General features: G+C 45.6%; 1 protein-coding gene across 1 annotated transcript in view; it reads left to right on the top strand.

Moving 5' to 3' along the window:
• Positions 1–23,557, top strand: part of TRIM44 (tripartite motif containing 44) — a 410,675-nt gene that overhangs the window by 371,558 nt on the left and 15,560 nt on the right. The window contains exon 5 of the mRNA XM_085643487.1: positions 14,399–14,541. Within this exon, the coding sequence (XP_085499613.1) occupies positions 14,399–14,507 (109 nt within the window). The 3' untranslated portion in view covers positions 14,508–14,541. The remainder of the gene's footprint in view (positions 1–14,398; positions 14,542–23,557) is intronic.

Raw genomic sequence — 23,557 nt, 5'->3', positions numbered from 1 at the left:
TCCAGCGATAATCGCACAATGATTGGCGATACGTTGTTGCTAGGGCAGGGCAGATTTAGCCATTATATCCACCTTCCATTGGATATAATGGCTAAGTCAGATTGAAAGCAGGCGTAAGAAAAGTAGCGATAAGCGCGGTAAGTGTTATTTTTCTTATCGCCATGCAAGTTAGCGGGAGGTTTGTTGATAGGAGAAATGTTGGTTAGCGACATTTCTCACGTTATTTTTGTGCGGAACGCCCACTTTGCATCTCATTAGAGATGCAAAGCTGGGCGTTGAGGGAAAGGGCGCTAAGGCAAGGATTCACGCGATAGCATGACCTTGCTGGTAAGGCGATAAAATTATCGCCGCTTTTCACCCGAAAACGGACACTAAAGCGGCGATAATTTTATCGCGGTGCCTTGATGATATGCCCCGAATGTCTGATTGAAGATACAGTGTAAAAATTATGACACACTCATGCAGCAGGATAGAATGGTAGGTCTTAATTAGCTATCCAGCAGAGCACAGCTAGATCTGTTGTTTACAAATTTATGGATGCAGTTTGTGGTAATGTCATTTATAGCGCGCATTGGCCGAGCTAGTATGTCTCCCCTACACAAGAGCTATTGGCTTTGTCAGTGTTTTGTTCAGCCATATTATACAGAAGCACGGTTGACGTGCAGCATGGCTGAAAGTAAAGAAAAACAAGCATTGGCATAGCCAATAGGTCTCGCCTTTGGGACCTTATAAGTGTTTAGCCAGAGATATTGACTTTGCCTATGTCTTTAAGCTGTTCTGTACAGAAGTCTGCAGCATGCTTAAAACTTATTTTCAAATGCCCCCCTTCTTCGTAGCGCAACAGTTACTCACAACCTCAGCACCCTGCTACCGGCCGAATCCGGGACGCTTCCGAGAATCCACTGGTGGAACTGTGACATTAGCAATAACATCACCGTGTGGAATTCGTGAAAGATAGTTTTCTGTGACATCACTGTTAATATTTTGGAAGAAAACATATTGATACAAATATGTGGTGATGTCAATGATACATCACCAAATGCAGATATTGTTACATATTGCAATACGACATCACAGACTGCGTCACCCAAAAAAAACAATTATATATATCTCCAATGACATCACTGACAAAAATCCCTGATAAACAGTTCACTTAAACTTATTAATGACATTACATTAAAAATGTTGTTACTTTGACCAAATGTATTGGATCTGATGACGTGATTCAAAAGTCAGCGCAGAGAAAACACAGATATATTTTTTACTTATAACCTCACTAAAATGTACAATAACATGTTTCACTGTGGCACCACTGATGACGTCCCATAAATGATAACAGTCCTATCTGCTCCACTATGGCTTCACATATCACAACACTACAGAGTTAATATCCGTGTCTATGTGACATCACTGATGACTCACCAACTTGGAAGTAGATGTCACGTGACTCACTGACGGTGTCAGTGAAAGCATCAAAACCTGTGTTATCGTTGTAGCCCCGGGTTAAAAAAAAAACGTATTTACATAATTAATAGCGATTCCGTGAGGACATCTTAGAAGTGAAAATATTGCTGCACATTTCACAGAGGCATAACTAATGACGTCATTGTAGTGGAAGCCTGGATATGTGTTGTATGGATGTCCCTTTCTATAACACTGCAGTGAGCCAATGAGACGACAAATGACATCGCTGCAAAAGCACGGACAGCTGGGGATACAAAGGGTGCTGGTTGTTGACCGGCGACGGATCCATGTGCAAATTATCAAGTGCCTGGTAAAGAAGGCAGGGGGGCAGCGCTTTAGTGAAACTACGGTGACAGCTGCTTCCGGGGTGTTTGCTTATCGCCACGTGTGTATGAAGAGAGGCTCTGATCAAGTGACCAGCGGTTTCTACATGCATGTGCTACCCAGCCCAGGGCTACCCTCCGCCCCCATCATGCACACAACACAGCTCCAAGACAGGCCAAACCAAGACAGTCACGCACAACACACCAAGCAAATAATAGAGCGTCATCTTAACACACCCTCGCAACGAGGCACGACATTGGGAGACATGAGACCACCGCGGCGCAAGGAGTGAACAGCCGATTCTCAGGGGAGAGGTACAGGGTAAGGTGCTTGCTTCAACTCACCACCTCCGCATCCAGGCGCAACGAAGACATACATGGACCTCACTTTACTTCCACACTAGCCCACACAACCCGTTTCTAAGAGCACTAAAGAAACTCTCTACTAACTACACACAAGCAATCACCACCAACAGACACTCGCAAATTGTGGCTCCTCCTGATAGAGAATGCGCTGCGATAGGCAACGGTGGTTGGCGCTACATAAATACAAAATAACATAACATTGACTTTGCAGTTATTTTATTACTTCCAAGAACAGGGTGGAATGGACATATGACGCTGTGACATCACTATGAAAGAACCGTAAGCACATGTCACAGTGACCGCAAGATGAGCACGCAACTTATTTTTTTTCTAAAATAGAGGATCGTGTTCCACTTGACTAAAAGTCGTGGTGATGTTAGTAATTCAGGATCGATGAGACTTCCATGATCTCAGCGCGCCACCTGTGCCAAGCTGTTCGATCTTGGGCAGACTGCAAGCATCAGACCTGTACAAGAGTAGAAGAAACCAGCGCGGCGTGACCCGAAACAGATGGCACACTGCAGCGGCTAATTAAAAACAGATGGCCCCTGCACGCCGCTGCCGGCTCCCGAGAGCAAAACGCTCTGGGAGTACCCATTTTGCAAGAAGCTGGGACATCCACACGCTTTTGTCCAATTGCTTACTGAAGCCAGACGCAAAGGCCAATAGGGTGTTTGCACCACAAGCACAAGCTTCTACAGAAGCTGGAGTTATTCCAAGAGGTCGGTTTCCTATGCAGCGCATGTGCACTGCTATAGGCTCGACCCGAAAAGGGATATGACGCAGTCATAGGGATTTTTTGTTTGTTTTTGCAGTCATACTGCAGGGCAACCGCGCTTCTTTACAACATGGGTAAAAGAACAAAGCCAATAGCTCTTGCATATACTTGTTGAATGCAGCACTCTCAGCTAACGGTCCACTGAGTTCTAAAGATGTTCGCCGTGTACCATGATGCTTTTTCCTCTCTGCTCCTTTCTCATGCACGTGCCAAGGCCGATCAGCCTTGCATTGTTGGACTTGTGGTTGCGACTTGTGTTGCCGTTCAGGGTCAGTTTTTGGAGGGACTCTGGTGCCATTCCTGAGAGGGACTTTGAGATAATGTAGAGGACCCTGAATGTAATCCTTTGTTCCACTGGGGTCCAGTAAATTTACTATTCGTGCTAGGGATAAGTCACCCAACCTTCTAAGATATAGGAGAACCCAGCGCCTGCTTCTCTGTCCTCTTCATTCTTAATGTCCTTTCTTTGGGGCCCCTGATGCAATCAAATACAATGATCCAAGTCAGAGAGCATCAACTTCCAGAAATGTGATTCTGTGCTTGGTTTGAGTAAGGAAGGACTCTTCTAAATGTTTCAGGTTGGTGTTTTTGACCTCGGATTAAAGTTAAACTCGACTCCTAGGTTTTTTCCTGTACTTGCAGGTGTCTGACCGCTCTCGTGACCAAGCGGTCAGGCAGTCCGAGTCCGACGATTGGCCAGTTATTGTGGATATTAAGGTAGAGGTTGTTCCCTCATGCAACAGTAGATGTACCTTTAGCAGTTGGTGATCCTGGTAGTTTCTCTGAGGGTTTCCTGATCGGAAATGGATTGGGCGGGGTGGGGGTCCTCTGGAATTGCAGGTGATGCTGCGGGATATGTATATCTGACAACTGCTGCAAGTAAATATTCACTCCACCCCTAGTTAATTAGTGGAGTTGGTGGGCAGGACAGGACAACCCGAACGTTAACGCTCAGACAAGCCCATGAAGGTAACCTGCTCAATAAGGCTGTCCAGTTCCCAATATTTGTAGATTCATTCAAATATCAGTAAAATTACAAAAATCCAAAGTCCATTAAAGGAACTAACACAACCCAAAAATCATAATAAAGGACAATGTGCCTTTTAGTAATTAAGTTAATAGTTTCCAAAAACAGAATGGACTAATAGCAGAAAATATAACAGAAATCTCTCAATCTAGGTCGTCTCCAAGGAACTTTGAAAACTTCTCCAAAGAGAGAGTACACAATGTTCATAGCACAGCGTTGTGTAGAAGCAGTACTGAAATGTTAACTACACTGCAAACCAATCCGCAAAGACTTTAAAAAGAGCTCATACTGTACAGTATTTTCATTGGCTAACAGTGCACATAATTTGTAGGACAGAAGAAATCATAGGTTTTATTAATGCAAAACATGAGAAAAAAACAATAAATTGCTATTGCACATAAGTAACATCGGCATGTTAACAGAGGCTCAGCTCAGCGGCCTAGCAAGGTTGCAACATCAGAACATCTTTTACCAGTGACGTCAGTGCAATATTTAGGGGCATATCAACAACAACCGGCGATAATTATCGCTCAGCGCTCTTAGCGTGAGGATAATTATCGCCGGCTAGCGTGAATTTTTATCGCTGAGATAGCGTGCTATTAGCAACGCTTATCTCAATAGCGATAAAAATCTATACGCTAACAGGCTAACGTGAGATTATCGCTGGAAACCCAGCGATAATCACACGTTACCTTGTTGATAGGGACAGGCAAACTTAGCCATGATATCCTCCTTCCATGGCTAAGTCTGAAAATTAGCAGACGTAAAAAAGCAGCGTTAACCGCGGTTAGCGCTGCTTTTTTTGTCTCTAACAGGGTTAGCGACATTCTTGATAATAGGAGAAATGTCGCTTAGCGACATTTCTCCTATTATTTTACTCTGAAACGCCCCCTTTGCATCTCATTAGAGATGCAAGGGGAAGCGTAGAGTAAAAGGGTGCTAACATGCAAATTTGCGTGTTAGCACCCTGTTGTTGATAGGGTGCTAGTTTTATCTCTGCTTTTTTGGCTTTTAAAGCAAAAAAAGCAGAGATAAAGCCCTTGTTGATATGCCCCTTAGTTTGTTAACTGCTGATGGAGACCATTGTTTGCAGCTGAATTTAAAATGATTTTCTGAAAACCAAATAAAACATAAAATTGCTCAGCTCTTTCATGGAAAAATAAACATGCACTCTTTTGTAACGCGGCCTAGTTAAGCAAACTAAAGCAAACCTAAAGTAGGCACTATTATTTTAATACAAGGTAGTCTCTGACAGACACATTGACCAGGCAGGCCCTGTGGAGTTCCACATGTGATTAGATGGAAGTTAGGGTCCTTGCTAGTCCGTACTTGTTGATGTTGTTTGGTTAGAAAGGTCCAAATCTATTGTATTTATTTATTTGAAATTTTTATAAAGCACAAACATGACCCATACGGGTATCAGAGCGCTATACAAAGTGGCGTAAGTATGAGTGCAACAACAAAATGGAACAAATGAGATAACTTAACAACCAAAAGGTCACAGGAGGGGACACACAAGGTCAAGGGTGGCATGGGGAGGAAGCCAATCTAGTGGGACCTGTAAGGTTTCAGCAGAACAGAGTAGATCAAAAGGACATGTGAGAAGTAACATAATACCAATTGAAACAACATGGTAAATAGAGTATCAAGACCGGAGAAACAAGGAGACTGAGATGGTATCCGGGTTAATGCTGTTGAAGGTCAATCAGGAGTAGACATTTTACATGATTTTTGAAAGAGGCAATAGATGGGTTGGATCTGATCTTGGGGGGAAGAGCGTTCCATATTCTTGGAACAAGACCAGAGAAAGCCCGATTGTAAGTTATTTTCTTATTGAGTTTGGGAGGTATCAATAATAGGGTGTTATATCTTCTTAAGTTCCAGCTCGATTCGGATAGCTCAAGTTTTTTTGCCGGGGGTGTTATGAATAGTTTTGTGCGTCAGGCAAGCTATCTTGAACTGGATCCTAGCTTAAATGGTCAGCCAGTTAGTTGAATCAGATCTGGTGTGATGTGGTCATGTTTTCTGGAGCCTGTGATGAGTCTGGCTGAAGCGTTCAGAGTGGCTTTAAGCGGAGCCAAACTAGTTTTAGGTAGCCCCGCAAGGGTCACCAATCCATATTCAAAGTGTGAGATAACGAGAGATGAGACTGCTGTCTGGATGTCCTCAGGAGGAAGGAAAAGCTAAATCTCATGTTTAACCACATCCCGTTACTCCAGACTTTGCACCAGTAATAGTGTATGAGCCACAGGGTATAGGGCTTCACAATTTATTGTCCTTCTATTGATTTTTCGGGACAACAGTTTGGTGCTCTAGGACACGCTCTAGCTAAACTAATTGGGCCCTCCGTCCTGTAAAAGTAGAGGTGTATATGAGTAAGAGTGTGAAATACTAACATATGCACTAATAAACACAAAGTACTTGGGAATGTGTAGCAAAGATCAAAAACATTATAGCATCCAAGTACACATCAGGTTGAGTGTAGCAGGTTCAGTGGTCTTCTGCACAGGCGTGTTCGCTTCTGCAATCCAGGGTGTTTGACTTGTCATTCTATGCCTTAAAGTACAGCCAACACGTGTTACAACCCATTGGGGCCTATAGCCTAAGGGCTCTTTCAAGGCTGTTGTTGATTTGTGAAAAATCAGAAGTCTCTCACATCCGCAGGTAGGAAGAGGGATGAGGGATAAGTGGTAATATTTAGGAGATCAGGATAGGAGAGGGTGGCGATTAGACTGGGTGTGTATCACAGATCTGAGCTCTGGAGTCCTTAGATCCAAGTTTCAATCTGGACGTTCTTGGGCTGCAGGAGTATCTTGTGGTCTCCTGGGTCCGTAGAGGCTGACAGTTCTTAATGAATTGAGACTTGAGGCTGGTCAATGTCCGGCAACAGAATAAAGATTTTTCTGATATCTGACAAGCTACGCGGCATATCAGCAACAACCGGCGATAATTATCGCTAAGTGCACTTAGCGCTAGGATCATTATCGCCGGCTAGCGTGGATTTTTATCGCTGAGATAGCTTGCTATTAGCAACGCTTATCTCAAAAGTGATAAAAATCCTAGCACTAACTTCCAAACGTGAGATTATCGCTGAAAACCCAGCGATAATCCCACGAAGTTTGGCAATAGCTTGCTGATAGGGCCTCACATACTTAGCCATGATATCCACCTTCCATAGGATATCATGGCTAAGTCAGTTTCAAAGCAGGCGTAAGGAAAGTAGCAATAACAGAGGTTATTGTCGCTATGCTGCTTTGCGTGAGGAGTCGCTTAGCGACATTTCTCCCGTTATCCTGGGGAGGAACGCCCACTTTGCATCACATTAGAGATGCAAAGATGGGCGTTCAGGAATTCAGGCGCTAAGGCAAGGTTTCACGCGATAGCTTGACCTTGCTAATATAGCGAAAAAATTATCGCTGCTTTTCGGACGAAAACTGACGCAAAAGCGGTGATAATTTTATATCGCCTCCTTGTAGATATGCCCCTAAGTTCTCTGCTCCTGCCAGCCTGGAAACCTGATTGGTCCTTCTAACGTAGCGGTGTCAAACACAAGGCCCGCGGGCCGAATCCGGCCCGCCAGACCTCGTCATGTGGCCTGTGTAGTAGTGCTGTGTAGTAGTGCTCCGTTCAGCGACACGAAAGCTCTTCGTCCTGCAGGCACTAAAGGACTGTCACTGCAGAGTTAACTTTTGCTGTTTTCGTGCGGCGATCACCCCCGCAGGAGCAGCACTTTCCCTTGACCCCCTCCCTCCCTCCCGCTCCATGGCAGCCCATCTCCCTCCCTCTCCCGCTCCTCATGCCGGCCGCCATGTTACTGGGGAGAATGTAACAGTTTCAGAAACTGCAGCTCCGAGGGGGACTGTCGCTGTCCTTCCTGCGCTGGGGGCGCACCACGCACCGGAGAGAGGAGTGAAAGGAGGAGGGGCAGGAGGCGGGCAGGAAGGTGCAGCAGCCCTGGGAGCAGCGAGTGCAGCACGCGTCCCTCTGCCCTGCAGGGCCCCAGCCGGCGCTGACTTTGTTTCGCAGGCTCCTGGTCGCTGGTCTCGGCTTCTGCAGCCCAGGATAACGCAGGTAAGCTTTCCCTCCCCCGTGTCCCCTTGTTTCAGGAAATAGAGGGGTGCTGTGCTGCCCTGTTCCTCACCCTGGGATCAGCAGGAACTGGGCGAGGAGAAGGATCTTGGGGAAATCCGGAGAGCTAGGCCACAGCCACGCTTCAAGGTGTGTACTCGGGCAGCACTCCCGCCCCCTTAACAATTGACACGTAACACGAGTGAGTAACCTCTATCGTTGCAGACTGGGCCAGAATCGGACAGGATTAATTCTATTCTTGCCTGCCCGAAATAAAAGTGCCATTTTCCTTGTTTGTCCCTGATTCTGAGTCTGGCAGTGTTCTGTACCGCTAAAATGAATACAGACAATTTTAAATAAAGTTCTATTTAAGTATCATGTCCGGGTCTTTGCAGAACTTTAAACAAGAACAAATGTCCATTCTTTTCTCTGGTAAAGGTGGCATTCCTAAGGGTGAGGTATTTAACACACTTTGTAATTGCCAGGTGTGATAACAACTCAGAATTACAACCCCAGCGCAAATAAGGTTTTACATAGGACAGGGTTTGGAAAATCGCGACAAGAGGCCTGACATTAAAGTTGCAACCTGGGTGATTTTATACCGGCATGACTGATATTGTAATATCCTGCTGGTTGAAAAGAAAAATCACTTAAAGACGGTATTTTTTCCTCTTATCTGTGCATACTTAAACAGTAAATGTTAGAGGAAAACGGTTTAAAATGTGTTATACAGCTGCTCTAATGACCCCCGGCTGTGCATTAAAGTAAACAAAGTACGATGAAAACGAATTGCAGAAATTTCAAATAAAGTTCTACCTAAGAATCAGGTCCGCGCTTGCAGCATCCTTAAACGTGAACAGGCTGCCTCTATTTTTGCCTGGGAAAGGTGTCATATCCCAGTGTTGTACATTCACATTAATTCATTGTGTATATTATTGTTTCTTTAATTTCCATTATTGTTCTCCTACCTGTTCATTTGCATTGCACTTTCTCCATCCTATCAAATCACCTATCGTCATGATATGTCATCATAGAACCCTGACTAGGTATTTATATGATGTCATGGAATGTTGGTTATTCGACTTGACTTGCTGATCTGTACTTGACCTGTTCTGACTATGTTTCTGCTTTCAGAGCTAGTTATTACTTATATTATTACAAAAAACAGTAATAATTGAATGCAGTGACAATAATTTATGATAATAAAGAGTGGACACATACTCCTACAGATACAACCGGCCCTTTGAGGGTGACCAAACTGCTGATGCGGCCCCTGATGAATTTGAGTTTGACACCTCTGTTCTAACGAATGTTGTGAGTTTCCTTCAACTTAGAGATTCGTTGCTTCGTTTGAGCTTCTATGATCTTACTTGCAATGGAAGGCAGATGTTAGGTCAATAACTGGATGCATATTGTGGGCATGCTATCAGCTTTTTATATCTGGCATCAACCGTGACCTATTGATTTTACTTAAATTATATATTTAATATACTTATCTATAAGGTCTTTCTGCCAGCCATCTATATCCACTGTCCTGTTGTGTCATTTTCATTTTTCTTCCCGCGCATACATCATACAGCACTGGGCCATGGGTCAGCCCACTTCAGACTTTCACTTTCACAAGGAGCATAGACACGAGCAAAATACTTCCCTTCTCTGCCAATGACTACAACAGCAATGTGTGTGTTTTTTAACTAAAAAATAATTTACCATTTTTTTTAATATATTTGTGATGGCGTGGCAGCACCGCTGATAGTAAAGTTTTAGAAAATCCATGACAAGCAAACAAGGTATTGATAATGCCAAAATACAGCAGACAATGCTAGACCTTTTGGCTGTGCCAGTGCTTGTTTGCTGTAAGGTCTTAGGTACAATGGGGCATATCAGCAACAACCGGCGATAATTATCGCACAGCAGTCTTAGTGTGAGGATAATTTTCGCCGGGTAACGTGGATTTTTATCGCTGAGATAGCGTGCTATTAGCAATGCTTATCTCCTCAGCGATAAAAATCCTCATGCTAACTGCCTAATGTGAGATTATCGCTGGAAACCCAGCGATAATCTCACGTAGTGTGGCGTTAGCTTGCTGATAGGGACTCACAAACTTAGCCATGATATCCACCTTCCATAGGATATCATGGCTAAGTCAGTTCTGAAGCAGGCGTAAGGAAAGTAGCGATAACGGGGGTTATCGCTACTTTTCCTGACGCTATGCTTCATAGCGTGGGGCTTGATGATAGGAGAAATGTCACTTAGCGACATTTCTCCTGTCATGTCAGGTCAGGAACGCCCACTTTGCATCTCATTAGAGATGCAAAGCTGGGCGTTAGGAATCCCGACGCTAAAGCAAGGTTTCACGCGTTAGCATGGCCTTGCTAATTTGGCGATAATTTTTTATCGCCAGCTTGTAAAATGCCCCTATGTCTTTTCTATTTGAAGCATTCGGTAACTGATGTCCAGGACACCCATGCACTCTTTAGTTAACGTTGTATGGCAGGAGTTGGCTACCTAGTTGGTAAATCTGAATATTTTGGTTGCCCATCAGATTAGTTGCTTGCCCAATAGAGAGACTGAGCACAAGAGAGTATGTGTGCTTCTAGAGAGGAATTGTGAACTTGGTTTGTTTGTCCGGAAAGTTAGACAGATTCAGTTTATCTAGGCCGTTAAAATTGATTGTTGGTGATAATGCACTAATTGGTATAGTTTAAAAAAAATTGTATTAACCATGGTTAAATCCTCACTACTTTCAATAAGATGTTACTTTATAAATCGAGGCGAGGTCTCGTCTAGTGTAAATAAAAGACAAGTTGGAGTCTACTTGTATTTGAAGCCGTGTGTGATCTTGCGCAAAAAGTGCTGTAACGCCCCTCAATAATATGGGGGCATATTAATAAGGGCTTTATCTCCGCTTTTTTGGCTTCAAAAGCCAAAGAAGCAGTGATAAAAATATCGCCCTATCAACAACAGGGTGCTAACATGCAAAATCGCATGTTAGCACCCTTTTTCACTACGCTTCCCTTTGCATCTCTAATGAGATGCAAAGTGGGCGTTCCATTGCAAAATAATAGGAGAAATGTCGCTAACCGGCATTTCTCCTATTATCAAGCTACACGTTAACCCTGTTAGAGACAAAAAAAGCAGCGCTAACCACGGTTAACGCTGCTTTTTTACGTCTGCTAATTTTCAGACTTAGCCATGTAATCCAATGGGAGGTGGATTACATGGCTAAATCCACCATGGGCTATCAACAAGGATATCCCTATCCTTGTAGTTTTATCGCTGCATTACCAGCGATAACCTCCCAAAATGCTGCTATCGCTGGATTTTTTATCGCCTAGGCGGTTAGGGTTGTTAATAACGCGATATCCAGGCGATATTATCCAGCGATAGCGGGCGTTAAAAAAATTAACGGTAAGCGCCCTTAGCGTTAATTTTCCCTGTTCCTTGTTAATATGCCCCTTAGTCTGGCTGCTTCTGAGTTGGTGCTTTGAGATCTGTAACTCGCGCTTGTTGGAATGTTTTGCCCGTGTGAAGGGTGGGAGGCTGCAGCATGGGGTGGGATAAGGGGGAGGTAAGGGGCACCACCCCAGAGAGTTGAGGGGAGGTTACCTTCTGTTGAACCAGACCGAGGCTGCCGGGCTATGACTCATGCGGTTATTCACAAGGTACACGTCACTTCTTTCTTCCCTCAGATCACACCTTGTACGCGCTGCTGAACTGTGATTCATATTTCGGACACCAGGGGCACGTCACACGCTGCTCTCGCGCCTCACATCACACCTTGCGCAGGCCGTGGAGCTGCGATTCGTCCTTGAGGGAATGCCCGTAGTTTTCTCACCTCTCCTCGCAGATTGTGTGTGTTACTACAGAGCTGTGACTCGCCCTGGTCTGTACCCCCCTCTTCATCACAGCAGCATGAGGGGGACAGCATCGCTCCTCGGCACCTTCTGGAAGTAGAACGTGATGTCAGAAGGGGACCCCTGACCACGCAGTCAGCTGCCCCAGTCCACCAGGACAGACCCCGCAAGGTGTCCGGCTTTAGTGGTCCTTCCTGTGCTGCGCTGTTCCTCTCTTTCAGTGTTTTTAATTTACACATCTCATAACGTGATAAAGTGATTATAAACTTCATGAACAATGAAGGGGGTGCGGAGCAGTTCTAGACAGCAATCTACAATCAAACACTCCAGGCAGGCCGACATGTCCAAATCGAAAACATACAGACATCTCAGACGGCAGAACACGATTCGTATTAAAACAGATTCATATTATCACACAGTTTCATGCAAAGGTAATAATGCTATATATTCAGATAGCCAATGTCTGCCAGTTGTACTACCCAGAATATGCTCATATGTAGAAAGAAACGCACGGTCTCATATCCAGTCCTGCAAGGCTGGAAACAGTTTTGACTTCCAAACGCTAGGTGTGAGCTTTTTTTAGCAATAAAACACCTCCACATAACCAGAGTTTCTGTGTTTACCACTTCAGTGAGGTGACCTTTGTGTTGTATTTTGTTAAGTTGTACTGTTGTATTTTATAGCACATTGGGTTTTGTTTCATGGAAAGGGCACATGGTCGTGGTAAAGGTGCTTGCATTCGAATCCTGTTATATCACCTTGACATGCTTGTGTGATCCTGGACAAATTATATGATCTCCCTGCGTTTTAGTGCTTTTATTTTTCAAAGTTGGAAGTGTATGGAAGCCTGGAATCAGTCTTTATGTCGGGGTACGCAAGGCAGTACATTTGCTACCCATAGATAATGCAACACTGAGCCTTGTGTGTTCCCATGAAGCCCCGTTGTGGCCTGTATAATTCCTTTGTGTTGATGGACAACCTGTTTTATTCAGAATTAGGCTGTTGTGCTCCCCATGAGTCTTTTGTGTTCTTATTGAGTCTCTTGTGTGTTCATTGAGTCTGGTGTGGTGTTTGGGAGCCCAGTGTTGTTAATAAGTCTGCTGTGTGTTTTGAGCCTGCTCTCTTCTCACTCTTGTTTTCTTGGGAGGTCGGCTATGGTCATGGAGGGGTCGGTTGTGCTTTTATCGAATCTTCTATGCACCCAAGAGTCTGCTGTAGTATTGAGGACTGCTGTACTACTGGGAAGTCTGCTGCACTCTTCTGAAGTTTGTTGTGCTCCCTAGGGATCAGGTGTGTGTTCAGAACATGGATGCGTCTCGCAGGGAGGTAGTTGCAGTCGCAGGGATCCCGTTGCCTTCTCAGGAGGCCTGTCGTCTTCTCAGTGCGAGTGTTCGGGTATCATTGAATCTGGTGTTTTTTCCAAGCAGCGGGCGATTGATACTTTTGTGCTGTCGGTGAGTGACTGTACTGGTTCTCCATCACCGAGGGCATCTGATGCCACCACGTGGCATCAGTTTAGCTCTCAGTGAGTCTGTTGTGGTATCAGTCATGTTTTCAGAGAGTTCTGTGTTGTTAATCAGCCTCCTGTGTTGTCTTTAGTGTCCTTCTGAGCTGGATGTGGTCAGTGGTTTTGTTGGGATGTCAGTGAGTCTGCTGTGCTGTGTGCATGTCTGCTCCGCTCTAATTTATCCTGTTGGGCTGTCGGGGAATCTGCTGGTGCCTCAGTCGAGTGTTAGTTTATTTATTATATAGTTTGAGTTCTAAGGAGCTTCCCCGGGCGTTTGTGACTCGCTCTACCAGGTTCTTAGTGAGTCTTTTGAATTCTCCTTGAGTCTGCTTGGTTCTCACTGAGGCTGTTGGATTTGCAGTGATTATGTGAGGATCGTAGAGTATCTGGAAGATTCTTGTACCTTCTCTGAGTCTGTTGTGTGCTGAGCAAACTTTGTGTTTTTCTTCTGTCTGTTGTGTGTTCTCAGTTGCTTTGTTGAACTCTTATTGAGTCTGTTGTGCTGCCAAGAGTTTGTTGTCTCCCCATCAAGTATGTTTGGTTCTCGGGATGTTGGGTTCTCAGTGTAGTTTGCTGTATTCCTAGTTGATATGTGTGTTCTCATTCTGTTTGGTTCTGGGTGTGCTGGGTTCACGGTTAGCTTGATGAGTTCCCTGTAAGTGTTGGCATGGCTTCTGTCAGTCTGTTGGGCATGGTGCTTGTTTAGTTTCCCTGTTACATTTTTTGCTTCTGTGTAAGTCCTTTAGATTATATACGAGTCTGCCGGGTTCCCTCCAGATCTGGTTGGTTTACTGGTGAGTCTTTTGAGTTCCCTGTGACTCTTGGATTTCTTGCAAGTCTGTTAGGGTCTCTGTGAGTCAGTTGGGTTTGCATTGAGTCATTTGTGTGAGTAGGGAGCATGAGTTCTCTATGAGTCTGTTGTGTGGTTCTGGGTCTCTTTTATTCTCTTCAATCATGTTGTATATTGATCTTGAAACTTAACCTTAGTGTACTTTCTCTTTCTTTCAGTCCTCGCCAAAGAGACCACTCACCACCTAGATCTCCTCCTCGTGGCGGGGGGCGCCGTGGCAACATCAGGCGCTGTGATCACCCACCACCGGCAAACGGACCCTGGTGAAGAAAGACCGACCAGAGCAGCACTTTCTTCTTAGGTGAGTCTGGTATGAAGCTTACTATGAAAGGAGAACAGAGAATGATGGCCACGCCCACCTGGGCTACCTAGCTTCTGCAAACATTTCACACGTGCATTCTACATGGTTGCCTAGTCCGTGCTGTCCCTCTTCTGTGTCTATTCCGACTCTTGTGGAATTGACTTTGTTTGTTCTCGGCACCACTTCTGTTGGGGCACCGTCCTGTACACTCACTTCCTTCCCATAAAACATATTCTTATGTTACTCCTGAGACCAGATACCTCCAGTCAGTCTCATATTGGGCCATAGGTTGCTCCTGTGTTTTTCCTGTCAGAACGCTTCCTGATAATATCTGGAAAAGAGATTTTATTTACCTGAATCCTCTATTCCTCCAAGATGATTTGGTTCCATAATTACCTCTAATCTCTGTGTGGCAAAGGACTCTGCGACTCTTTCCTAATATCTAGTTCATATTGTGTTACAGCCTGTAATGACTAAATAAACCTATGGTTCTATTTTGGGTGGGTAAGATAGGTTAAGAATAAGAAAACCTTGGTTTCAATGCTACTTAAGTAAATTAAATATATTATTTTAATATTAAAAATAATAGCTGTGTTTCCGTACAGCACTCACACCCGTAGAGCTTTATTACATATACGGTGCACTTTCTCTGTTTACGCAGCGGCGCACCTACAAACAGATGAGCCGGGCCAAACGGAAAGGGCGCCCTATTAGGTTGAATGCGCTAACCAGAAGGGGGAGATCGTCACAGAGCATGGGAACGATGCACAGTAGACAGTGAACAACACGGAAGGAGAGAGCTGAAAAGACATGCACTCTCTCTGAGTGCTTGACAAAAAGGAAAAAGTAGTTCCCTAAAAAGGGAGCAGCGAAAGGACACAGGACAGCTAAAGACAAGAATTGTACAGAGGCTATGCTCCAGAAGAGTGACAAACACAAGAAGAGGAAGGCAGACCATTAAATAAGAAGCAGGTAGATGATTGACAACAAAGGCAGCCAATGCCAAAGTAGAGTAGATGTTGTTGCAGTAAGGTATTTTTTGACATAAAACTCCAGGGTGCAGATACTTGGGGTACTCCACAAGTGATGTTGGGAGTCTGGAGAGAGAGAGGGCCAGTTTGGCGTGGTGGGTTACCTGTGGTAATAAGGATTCACATGTGGAATGTGTCCAGCTTGCTGTGCCATCGTGGTGCAGAACCAGCCTGGTCCATAGTCTGGCTAGTTGTCAGCGTTAGCTGGTGATTTCTTCAGGAGTCGAGAGACAGTTGCATGTCTTGGAGTTTGAGAGTGCCCCAATGGTGTGGCTGAATTGGTTTTCCCTTCGAAGAAGCTAGTGAGTGCATGATCTGGCTTGGAGACGGCTTGTTAGTCGTTCATTTGGAGTTCCTGAGTTGGGTGGAGGAAGCGGTCCGGGCTGTGCCTGCCCAGTGGGTACTTTCCCCATCCAATGGGATGAATCTTATATTGTCCAAATCCTCCGGGATCATTAACGTGCAGGATTTCAAAGGATCCTACAACTAGGTGTAAAATCGCCTGCGATGAGAGCTTGCTTTGAGCTCTCTCTGGCATTGTTAGAATGTGTTGGTCGAGATAAAACAGGCCTGTCGTATTTCACCACGCACTCTTCAAAGTTTTTTTTCTAGCACACGACAACATTTAAATGAACTGTACAACTATTTCAGAATATATCAGAATTCGAAAAAAGCACAAATGAAGCACATTTATTGTTAATTCTATTTTGCAAAAAAATAGTTTAATATCATCAAAACAAATCAATACACTAGGCGATGCCATTTCCACACATGATCGTATGTGTGCTGTAAAGTTTTATTAGTAAAAGTGTATTTCTTTACAAATGTAAAAGTCATTTCAATTGAAAATGTTTTGTCTGTGAATGCCGTGTGCTGTCACACCACGCATACTACATTCTATGCCACTCCACTCTACTATGCACTACTCCAGGTAATTGCACTCTACTCTGCACGACTCCATGCCGCTACACTCTATGCCGCTTTACTGTACGCTTTTCTGCTCTACTCTGCACCACTCTACTCTATATCAGTGCATGCTCTGCCACTCTCTTCTACACCACTCCAGTCTAGCCACCCCATTCTGTACAACTCCTCTCTATGCCACTCCACTCTATGCCACTCTGCAACACTACTCTCTACACCACTGCTTTCTATGCCAATATTCTCTAATCTGTACCAATCCACTGTACACCACTCTAATCTATTCTGTGCCACTGCACTCTACACACCTTTACTTTCCACCATTACACTCTATGCCACTCCTCTCTACTCCACTGCATCCTACCCTGCACCACTCCACTCTATGCCACTTCACTCTACTCTGAAACAATCTACTATATGTCACTCCAGTCTAGGCCACTCTACTCAACACCACTCCACGCCACTCCATTCAACGCCACTCTGCACTCTACGCCCATACACTCTACGTCAATGCGCTCTACCCTGCATCAGTCCACTCTACACTGCTTCAATCTACAACAATCTACTCTAAAACGCCACTCAACGTCACTCCACTCTACGCCACCGCACTCTACACCACTGCAATATATGCCACTTCACTCTACTCTGAAATAATCTACTATATGTCACTCCAGTCTAGGCCACTCTACTCAACTCCACTCTACGCCACTCCATTCAACGCCACTCTGCACTCTACGTCAATGCGCTCTACCCTGCATCAGTCCACTCTACACTGCTTCAATCTACAACAATCTACTCTAAAACGCCACTCAACGTCACTCCACTCTACGCCACCGCACTCTACACAACTGCACTATATGCCACTTCACTCTACTCTGAAATAATCTACTGTATGTCACTCCAGTCTAGGCCACTCTACTCAACTCCACTCTACGCCACTCCATTCAACGCCACTCTGCACTCTACGCCCATACACTTTACGTCAATGCGCTCTACCCTGCATCAGTCCACTCTACACTGCTTCAGTCTACAACAATCTACTCTAAAACGCCACTCAACGGCACTCCACTCTACGCCACTGCACTCTACACAACTGCACTATATGCCACTTCACTCTACTCTGAAATAATCTACTGTATGTCACTCCAGTCTAGGCCACTCTACTCAACTCCACTCTACGCCACTCCATTAAACGCCACTCTCCACTCTACGCCCATACACTCTACGTCAATGCGCTCTACCCTGCATCAGTCTACTCCACACTGCTTCAATCTACAACAATCTACTCTAAAACGCCACTCAACGTCACTCCACTCTACGCCACCGCACTCTACACCACTCCACTCTATGCCACTTCACTCTACTCTGAAATAATCTACTATATATCACTCCAGTCTAGGCCACTCTACCCAACACCACTCTACGCCACTCCATTCAACGCCACTCTGCACTCTACGCCCATACACTCTACGTCAATGCGCTCTACCCTGCATCAGTCCACTATACACTGATTCAATCTACAACAATCTACTCTAAAACGCCACTCAACGTCACTCCACTCTACGCCACCGTACTCTACACAACTGCTCTATATGCCACTTCACTCTACTCTGAAATAATCTACTGTATGTCACTCCAGTCTAGGCCACTCTACTCAACACCACTCTACGCCACTCCATTCAACGCCACTCTGCACTCTACGCCCATACACTCTACGTCAATGCGCTCTACCCTGCATCAGTCCACTCTACACTGCTTCAATCTACAACAATCTACTCTAAAACGCCACTCAACGTCACTCCACTCTACGCCACCGCACTCTACACCACTCCACTCTATGCCACTTCACTCTACTCTGAAATAATCTACTATATGTCACTCCAGTCTAGGCCACTCTACTCAACACCACTCTACGCCACTCCATTCAACGCCACTCTGCACTCTACGCCCATACACTCTACGTCAATGCGCTCTACCCTGCATCAGTCCACTCTACACTGCTTCAATCTACAACAATCTACTCTAAAACGCCACTCAACGTCACTCCACTCTACGCCACCGTACTCTACACAACTGCTCTATATGCCACTTCACTCTACTCTGAAATAATCTACTATATGTCACTCCAGTCTAGGCCACTCTACTCAACTCCACTCTACGCCACTCCATTCAAAGCCACTCTGCACTCTACGCCCATACACTCTACGTCAATGCGCTCTACCCTGCATCAGTCCACTCTACACTGCTTCAATCTACAACAATCTACTCTAAAACGCCACTCAACGTCACTCCACTCTACGTCACTGTACTCTACACAACTGCTCTATATGCCACTTCACTCTACTCTGAAATAATCTACTGTATGTCACTCCAGTCTAGGCCACTCTACTCAACACCACTCTACGCCACTCCATTCAACGCCACTCTGCACTCTACGCCCATACACTCTACGTCAATGCGCTCTACCCTGCATCAGTCCACTCTACACTGCTTCAATCTACAACAATCTACTCTAAAACGCCACTCAACGTCACTCCACTCTACGCCACCGCACTCTACACCACTCCACTCTATGCCACTTCACTCTACTCTGAAATAATCTACTATATGTCACTCCAGTCTAGGCCACTCTACTCAACACTACTCTACGCCACTCCATTTAACGCCACTCTGCACTCTACGCCCATACACTCTACGTCAATGCGCTCTACCCTGCATCAGTCCACTCTACACTGCTTCAATCTACAACAATCTACTCTAAAACGCCACTCCACTCTACGCCACCGTACTCTACACTACTGCACTATGTCACTGTTTTCTGCGCCACTCTACTAAACACCACTCTAATCTACGCCACTACATTCTATTACACTGCATTGTAAGCTGCTGAATTCTATACTGCGGCACTATACACTACTGCACTCTGCGCGACTATAATCTGCAGCACCCTACACCAGTCCACTCTATGCTACGCCACTCTAATCCATGCTACTCTCCTCCACTGTACACCAGCACCACTCTAATCCACTCTATTCCGTGACACTGACTTACTCCACTCCACTCTATGCCACTTCACTCTACTCTGAAATAATCTACTATATGTCACTCCAGTCTAGGCCACTCTACTCAACACCACTCTACGCCACTCCATTCAACGCCACTCTGCACTCTACACCCATACACTCTACGTCAATGCGCTCTACCCTGCATCAGTCCACTCTACACTGCTTCAATCTACAACAATCTACTCTAAAACGCCACTCAACGTCACTCCACTCTACGCCACCGCACTCTACACCACTCCACTCTATGCCACTTCACTCTACTCTGAAATAATCTACTATATGTCACTCCAGTCTAGGCCACTCTACTCAACACCACTCTACGCCACTCCATTCAACGCCACTCTGCACTCTACGCCCATACACTCTACGTCAATGCGCTCTACCCTCCATCAGTCCACTCTACACTGCTTCAATCTACAACAATCTACGCTAAAACGCCACTCCACTCTACGCCACAGTACTCTACACTACTGCACTATATGTCACTGTTTTCTGCGCCACTCTACTAAACACCACTCTAATCTACGCCACTACATTCTATTACACTGCATTGTAAGCTGCTGAATTCTATACTGCGGCACTATACACTACTGCACTCTGCGCGACTATAATCTGCAGCACCCTACACCAGTCCACTCTACGCTACGCCACTCTAATCCACGCTACTCTCCTCCACTGTACACCAGCACCACTCTAATCCACTCTATTCCGTGACACTGACTTACACCACTCCACTCTATGCCACTTCACTCTACTCTGAAATAATCTACTGTATGTCACTTCAGTCTAGGCCACTCTACTCAACACCACTCTACACCACTCCATTCAACGCCACTCTGCACTCTACGCCCATACACTCTACGTCAATGCGCTCTACCCTGCATCAGTCCACTCTACACTGCTTCAATCTACAACAATCTACTCTAAAACGCCACTCAACGTCACTCCACTCTACGCCACCGCACTCTACACCACTCCACTCTATGCCACTTCACTCTACTCTGAAATAATCTACTATATGTCACTCCAGTCTAGGCCACTCTACTCAACACCACTCTACGCCACTCCATTCAACGCCACTCTGCACTCTACGCCCATACACTCTACGTCAATGCGCTCTACCCTGCATCAGTCCACTCTACACTGCTTCAATCTACAACAATCTACTCTAAAACGCCACTCCACTCTACGCCACCGTACTCTACACCACTGCACTATATGTCACTGTTTTCTGCGCCACTCTACTAAAAACCACTCTAATCTACGCCACTACATTCTATTACACTACATTGTAAGCTGCTGAATTCTATACTGCGGCACTATACACTACTGCACTCTGCGCAACTATAATCTGCAGCACCCTACACCAGTCCACTCTACACTACACCACTCTAATCCACGCTACTCTCCTCCACTGTACACCAGCACCACTCTAATCCACTCTATTCCGTGACACTGACTTACACCACTGCACTCTATGCCACTGTATTCTACTCAACACCACTGTACGCAACGCCAAAGCACTCTACGGAATTCTACTCTAAGCCAATGCACTCTGTCACTCTACACCACTAAACTCTACGACACTCTACTCTGCAACGCTGCACTCTACACAACTGAAATCTATGCCACTCTACACTGCACTACTTAATTCTATGCCAATGCGCTCTACACTACTGTACGCTGCATCACTCAATGCTGCTGCACTATGTAGCACTCCACTCTACGCCACTGCACTCTACGGCACTATACTCTGCACCACTCTACACCACGGTACTCTACGCCACTTTACTCTGCACCACTGCACTCTACGTCACTGCACTCTACTATTCACCACTCTAATCTAGGCCACTGCATTCTACAATGCTGTATTGTACGTCGCTGAATTATAGGCCGCTGCACTCTACACCGCGGCATTCTAATCTACTATGCACTGCATAGCTCTACGTCAATGCACCCTAGGTCAGTCCACTCTACGCCATTCGACTGTACGTGACTCCACTGTATGCCACTCCAGTACAGGACACTTAATCCCCTCTTTGCCATTCCACTTTATGACACTCCAGGCCACTCTCCCCTACGCCACGAACTTTTAGCCATGCTGAATAGCAGCCATGCCGGTGTACAACATAGGGGAGACCTATTGGCTTTGCCAATGCTTGTTTCTCTCTCACACTTTCACCTCTCTTATTTTTTCCACCTTTCTCTCTTCTTTCACTTTCTTCATCATCTTCTCCTTATTTCATCTTGTGTGTCATTTCTCTTCCGCGCCATCTCAGACACGCTCTCGTTTATTTCCACCCTAGTTCCATCTCCCCCTCTCTCCCTCGAGTCGCCCCCGCTTCTCCTGCCGGGACAGTGATGGTCACGTGGGGGTTCTTTCCACCGCCCCGAGAGTGAAGTAATGTGCGTTGGGTGCAGTCTCTGCCGTTCCCAGTGAGGTCGCGGGCTCGGCGCTGTGTGTCAGGCCCGTGACTCCTCGTGGGCGAGAGCCCACAAAGGGCGCTGTGTTCTCTTTCACAGAGACACCATTGAACGGGACAGTGTTCAGTGTGTCTCCTGCCTTCATCCCTCGAGTCTGGTCTGCATCCACCCCTGGAGAGCTCCCCCTTACATACAGGGGTGCCCGTGTCACTCCTCGCCGGAGGCGGCCTCTTTACAAAGGGTCTGTTTCAAAGATTGAGACATTCCCGCATTCTGTGCACTCTTTCGGGTTTCTTGGCGCATGATGCCTGATGTGACGGACTCCTGACTGACCTCGCTTTATGCGCCAGTCTTAGGAATGATGGACATGTTTTATTTATTTATTGTTTTATATATTTATTTAGGTATTTTTAGTTCTCATTAGCGATAACCAGGCTTCTGAGTTACGCCTTGATGAAAAGTAAGTTACGCCGGCAACATTTCACATTGTGCAAATTCACTTAATTGTGACCCTCAGGAGACAAGTTCATGCAGAAGTTTATCGCTCAGGCCCCTTTCTCCTGCAACCAGTCCCCTGCAGGCCGTGCTTAGGGGCATATTATCAAGCCAGGCGATAAAATTATCGCCGCTTTAGCGGCAGTTTTCTGCCGCTAAAGCGGCGATAATTTTATCGCCTGTCTTGATAATATGCCGCTATATTTGTAAAAGAAGAATTGCCGGGGCCTAAAGTTTTGCTCACAGGCGAGCGCTATTGTATGTCGGAGTACCCATTCCGCCGCACTCTAGGAGGCATATCAACAAGCAGGCGATAAAAAATTATCGCCGCTTTTGCCGCCGTTTTCAGCCGAAAAGCGGCGATAATTTTATCACCTAATCAGCAAGGCCACGCTGACACGTGAAACCTTGCTTTAGCGTCAGGATTCCTAACGCCCAGCTTTGCATCTCTAATGAGATGCAAAGTGGGCGTTCCTGACCTGACATGAGAAATGTCGCTAAGCGACATTTCTCCTATCAGCAAGCCTAACGCTATGAAGCATAGCGTCAGGAAAAGTAGCGATAACCCCTGTTATCGCTACTTTCCTTACACCTGCTTCAGGACTGACTTAGCCATGATATCCTATGGAAGGTGGATATCATGGCTAAGTTTGTGAGTCCCTATCAACAAGCTAACGTGAGATTATCGCTGGGTTTCCAGCGATAATCTCACATTAGTCAGTTAGCGCTAGTATTTTTATCGCTGATGAGATAAGCGTTGCTAATAGCACGCTATCTCAGCGATAAAAATCGGCGCTAGCCGGCGATAATTATTCGAGCGCTAAGTGCGCTCAGCGATAATTATCGCCGGTTGTTGTTGATCTGCTCCTAGATGAGGCCATGGTGTGCTGATGGCATAGAACCATGGCCTGTCGTTTAGGGGGTCGCACTGCGACCCCTGGCTTGCCCTTTGCTACCCCAATCACTGCCTTTCCCACCCCTTGCCTCAGAGGTGGCAAATTCAGTACTAGGAATACAGGGGCAGCTGAGGGTCCACTCACTTTATTTTCTGTCAAATTTTCAGTACACGTCTAGTGAATA

Source organism: Triturus cristatus, chromosome 3_1 (genome assembly GCF_964204655.1).
Source record: "Triturus cristatus chromosome 3_1, aTriCri1.1, whole genome shotgun sequence".
Lineage (NCBI taxonomy): Eukaryota > Metazoa > Chordata > Amphibia > Caudata > Salamandridae > Triturus > Triturus cristatus.
Note: the sequence above shows the minus strand (reverse complement) of the source record. Positions and strands in the feature narration are given on the sequence as shown.